Below are 5,513 nucleotides of genomic sequence, written 5' to 3'. Positions count from 1 at the left end.
CAAACATGCTACCAAAGACCATTTATAGACTTCCAAATACAGACAAGGATAAACATTTGACTAATAATTCACTATCTTTTTAAAAGAAAATATCAACCGCAAGCTGCTAAGAAGGAGACAAACATCAACCTTAATATTCATAGAAAAGAATTAATCATAAGAATCCTATTGTAGAAAATAGATAAATACCTCTGAAAACTATATGGAAAAATGAGGAGAGAATGTATATATATAAAACATAAGTAAATATATATACCTATATATGTATAAAAATAGACATATATATATATATATGTATACTTTACTATATAGAATATGTATACAGAAAGATAGATTGAATAAGAAATTGATTGTATCTATATGTATATATATATATATATATATATATAGAGAGAGAGAGAGAGAGAGTATCTGAGTAGCTGAGGATATTTAAATAAGCTAAGATTTTAAAACATAACTGGATGAAAGCTTACACAAAGGTGTAAATATCAGTAATCTGAGAAAGAGAAAAAAATTTAACCCCAAAACCATAACCAAGTCTGAATTTACGAGAGTATCTGTAGTTTTAGAGAGTATCTATCGATAGCCATAAGTAAAGTGAGAGATAGCTCCTCAAGAAAGGGAGCAAACTAGATACATATTATAGACAAAAAGGAACCATCCTTCCAGCAATAGAAGCCTCATCCTCTCCTTCCCCACTCCCAAGGAGCCATGGCTCCTGAGCTAGCTAGCAAATGTACAGAGGGGGAGGTAGGGGAGGTAGGGGAGAGAGGAATTGTCACCTCATCCAAGATCACTACAATATTTCTCTGCTTCGAAATAATTAACAAACCATTTAAAAGGAAGAAAAAATTCCTTCTCCTGACTAGACTATAGGCTTGAAAAGCCTTAGGATCTTCTATAGTTAGGATAGGGTATCGTGGCACTAGATTATTCATTCTAATAAGGATATCATAATAACGAGGATTTGGAGCTATGAGCTCTTCATCAATATTGACCACCACCCACTCTAATTCACCCAACAGTTCTTTCTTAAAGACCTTTTTGCAAAGTTTCACCACTACATTCCTATCTTTCTCAAGATGCGTTGCCACTACCAAGAACATTGCTGCAATATTTGGATTAGCTCTAGTCCTAGCGTCATTTAAGACATAATCCTTCCCTAAGGTTTTCATAGCAGCTCCAATAACCAGGGGATTTGGATGAACCAAAATACCCTTAATTCTTTCCTCTTTGATTTCTCCTACAAAGGCCATCTGTCATTTGAGCCCAAGAAGTCTTAGTGGAGTATCCATCAGAGCTAAAATGAAAGATAAGCCAAAACCACAGCCAAATAAACTTTAATAGAGCAAGAGTTATAATGAATCAAGAGATACAACTCATTTTATCATAGAGGAATGCAAGATACAGGTAGATGATTGAGATTGGAGGGTCTAGATGCATTTGAATCGATCTCCATGATCTAAGTAATAATTACCACCACCTCTAGGCAACCAAGGAATAGATAAAAGATTTAAATCACAGAAGGAGAGTCATATCATCATTACTCAAATACCGTCAATTGGTACTAATCGAGGGGAGTTTCTGACAAAGGACGTCCAAAAAAGGGAAGCAACTTCCCCTAAAATTTGGCTAAAGCCTAGGATAAAATAATCTAGATTGTGACTACAAGGCAAGAAAAGATAGATAAGGAAAAAATTTAAGAGACTCATAATATTTTATTCCTTTTAGTATACAATGTCTATATAAACATTAATACCTATATATCCATGCATATATATCAATAGTAATGATATATATGAATGCATGTCTATATAGATATGCATATCCCTATATACATATGCATACTAAAAGTCATAAAATCTTATAAGGCTTGAGGAAAAAATATGAGAAGGGTTCTTCTATTAACTTATAAACTGACCATCAGCTTCGGCATTATCCAATGCATCCACTCTAGAATTTCCTTCTCGATAGATATGGTTGAAGGTCAATTTCTCAAAAAAATTTAAGAGACAAAGAGCTCTATTCAAGAGTGCATTTAGCTTCCAATCAGAAAGGGAGCCTTTTTTTTGAGGCTATTAATGATAATGGCCGAGTCTCCTTCAATAGCCAATTTGTGAATGCCCTTGTTTTGGTAGAGAAGAAGACCTTCGATGAGGGCTAAAATTTCAGCCCTATTGTTGGATGCAAGCCCTACGGGTTTAGCTACCCTAGCCAATTCCTTCCCAACTTAATCACACAGACAACAACCAATACCTGCAGGACCTGGATTACCACAAGATTCTCTAACAAATTTTAACTTAAACTAGCCCCTTTTAGGGGCTATCCACTTACAAGAATTCTTCAACTCTTTCTTTTTTGAGCTACCTATACCAACGAAGAAAGGGATCCTCAAACCAAACAATCTCCCTCTCATCTTCTCATCCCAATAGGTCATTCCTAAGAGGGTGTTGGGGAATTTAGAGATTATACTATTTAAAATCTCAACTCTTGAAGCTTCTATTTTGATTACTAATAGGGACCAATCCATCTTCTTTTCCTTAAAGAGCCTCCTATTGCGTTCCTTCCAAAGTTCCTAGATAACCAGAGAGGGAGCTAAGATCCACAGCCCTCCATAAAGGGAATTCTGAAAAAGGTTTGGCCAATTTTGAAACATACCAAGGATGGAGTTACGAAAGGCAGAGGACCATCCTAATTTATTGCACAAGCATAGCCAACATTTAGATGCATAGTTGTAGTTGAGAAGGATATAATCTTTATCTTCTTCCACCCCTTCACACAAAGGACATCTACTAGGACCTTCATAGCCCATCTTTTTAAATCTATCTGCTGTGAGAATCCTATCTTGGAGGGCTAACCAAGAGAAGACCCCAGCCTTTGGCAAACACAACTTATCCCAACACAAGGCTACTGGGACCGGGGAGGCATAGGAGAGATGCTAATTAAGGAGGAGATTATAGCCATCCTTAGAGGAATATTCCCTTGATTTTGAACCATCCCAGACCATAGCATTTGACCCTAAATTGAAAGTGACCATCCTTTTCCTAAGGATATCTTGAAGCATTAGTTTCTCCCTAGCCAGGATGTTTAGCTAATCAAGAGATCTCCATGATGAGCCCATGGCTAAGTCACCCTCAAAGGGTGAGATATAGTCCTTGACATGCCTGCCCCAAATAGATTCTAGCAATGCTCTTGAAGAATCCAAGTTAGCTTGAAGTTGAAGGACTGGAAAACCCCCCAAGAGTCAGACCAGAAGAGGGCTTTATCACCCTTGCCCAGATTCTAAGTCAATTTGTCCGAGATGATTTTCCTACAATCCAACATAAAGTTTCAAATACACGAGAATCTTGGAGGTGAGGGATCTCTGAAGAGGCTCATATGGTCTCTACCTCAAAGATACTTATGAAAGAGGATTTGGGCCAATTTTAGATGGGGAGACCAAAAAATTTTCCAAACTAATTTAGCTCATAATGCCTTGCTCTGAATTTTAATATCCTTAATCCCAATACACCCTGTAGACTTGGGCCTACAAATATTATCCCAAGCCATTAAGTATATACATTTCTTCTCTTCCACCCCTTGCCAAAATAAGGATCTTAGATGTCTATTTAATGATTCCTTTTTAGATTGAGGCAGACTAAAACATGAGAGCTGATAGATAGGCATAGCTGCTAGAACCAATTTAACTAGTGTAGCTCTCCCCACAAAGGATAGCCACCTACCTTTCCAGGTTGCTATCCTTTTTTTGATCTTATCAACTACTCCATCCCATAAATTAGAATACCCTAAGCCTTTATCCAAGGGCAGTCCAAGATATTTACAGGGGAGGCTTCCTAGATTGAAATTTAGAATACCACATATGCTAGTTTGTAAACTTGCTTGAGTATTAAAACATAAGACTTCAAACTTAGCCGGATTGATTTCCTGACCAGAGGCCTTAGAGTATGAATCCAAGATAAGCTTGAAATCTTGGGCCTCACTTAGATCGCTACACCCATATAGCATAGTGTCATCAACAAATTGTTGGTGTGTTATAGGATCAAGGTTAGTAGTAATTCTAATCTTTGCCAACTGGCTGGCCTCCCTAGCTCTGGAGATCAATCTACCCAATGCTTCAGCCATAATAATAAAGAGAAAAGGGGAGAGGAGGTCACCCTACCTCAAACCCCTAGAGGAGCTAAAAAAACCTTCAAGGGTACCATTGATCAGAATAGAGAATTTAGGCATAGATATACATTCAAAAATCAGATTGATACATGTAGCTAGAAAGCCAAAAGCTTCTAAGCATCTACATAGAAATCTCTAGTTCACCTTATCATAACCTTTCCTAATATCTAACTTTAAGAGCATACTAGGGTTCCTATTTTTCTAGACAGAGTGGATAGCCTCCTGAGCTACAATGACCCCATCATAAATAGATTTCCTAGGGACAAAACCTATCTATTCCTCACTGATCAGCTGAGGGAGAAGTTTCTAAAGCCTATTAGCTAGAGTTTTGGTGAAAAGTTTATAAATAGTATTGCAAAGGGCTATAGGCTGAAATTCATCAGAACTCTCTAGTTTGTCATTTTTAGGGATAAGGGTCAAAAAGGTGTTGTTGATTTCTTTGAGGATGTTACCTGAGTTTCTCATTCCTTCCAGAGCTATCGTAACTTCCTCACCGAGGAAGGGCCAACATACTTGTAAGAAGCTAATAGGAAAGCCATCTGGCCCAAGGGATTTATTTAGGCTCATTTTCTTAAGAGAAACTTCAACTTCTGCTAGAGAAAATTTGGTAGTTAGAACATCAGAATGGTCTTTATTTAAAAGCCTAGGGATGTTCTTAATAAACATGTCTTGTTCAGAGTTGTGAGGGCTCCAATCTGAGTTTAGGATAAGAGAAAAGAAATCAACAACCTCTTTCGCAATGATTATAGGATTAGCCACCTCAAAGCCATTACTTAACTTAATTCTAGAAATATGGTTTCTAACTCTTCTCATCCTTATGCTATTGTGGAAAAATTTGGTATTCTTATCACCCACCTCCAACCAAGTCTCTCTAGATTTTTGTTTACAGAAGACTTCTTCTTTGGCAAGAATAGATTCATGGTCTGTCATTAGTTTCTTGTCTTTGAGAAACAAAGTCTCATCCATCCCATATCTCATTACTTGCTCATTAACTTCTGCCAAGTCAGCTTCCACCTCAGCTTTCTTATCGAAGATATTTCCAAAGAGCTCCCTATTCCACTGAATGAGATTCTGCTTGATAATCTTAAGTTTATTAACAACCTTAAAATCCCACACCTTGAGACCATGGTCCCATTCCACCATTTTTTTAGAAGCTCCAAGATATGATCATCCTTAAGCCACATATTCTCAAATTTAAAAGGACATCTCTTTGGGCTAACTTCCCCCTGTATGTCTAGTAAAATGGGATAGTGATCTGATCCTAAAAAAGGTAAAATTGAAGCTTCCAGGGTGAAGGGAAAGTTGATGAGACTTCCCAAAACAAATAATCTATCCAGTTTCTCTAT

General features: G+C 37.2%; 1 protein-coding gene across 1 annotated transcript; it reads right to left on the bottom strand.

The window, feature by feature from the left end:
* Positions 1-3,091: 3,091 nt before the first annotated feature.
* Positions 3,092-5,310, bottom strand: LOC131857377 (uncharacterized). The gene is made up of 2 exons (XM_059209857.1): positions 4,620-5,310; positions 3,092-3,225 (listed from the first exon to the last, which is right to left on the bottom strand). Exons 1-2 carry the CDS (start codon positions 5,308-5,310, stop codon positions 3,092-3,094), a joined length of 825 nt encoding a protein of 274 aa, XP_059065840.1.
* Between the last annotated feature and the right edge of the window lie 203 nt (positions 5,311-5,513).

The sequence above is a fragment of the Cryptomeria japonica genome, chromosome 1 (genome assembly GCF_030272615.1).
Source record: "Cryptomeria japonica chromosome 1, Sugi_1.0, whole genome shotgun sequence".
NCBI classification, from domain to species: Eukaryota; Viridiplantae; Streptophyta; class Pinopsida; order Cupressales; family Cupressaceae; genus Cryptomeria; species Cryptomeria japonica.
Note: the sequence above shows the minus strand (reverse complement) of the source record. Positions and strands in the feature narration are given on the sequence as shown.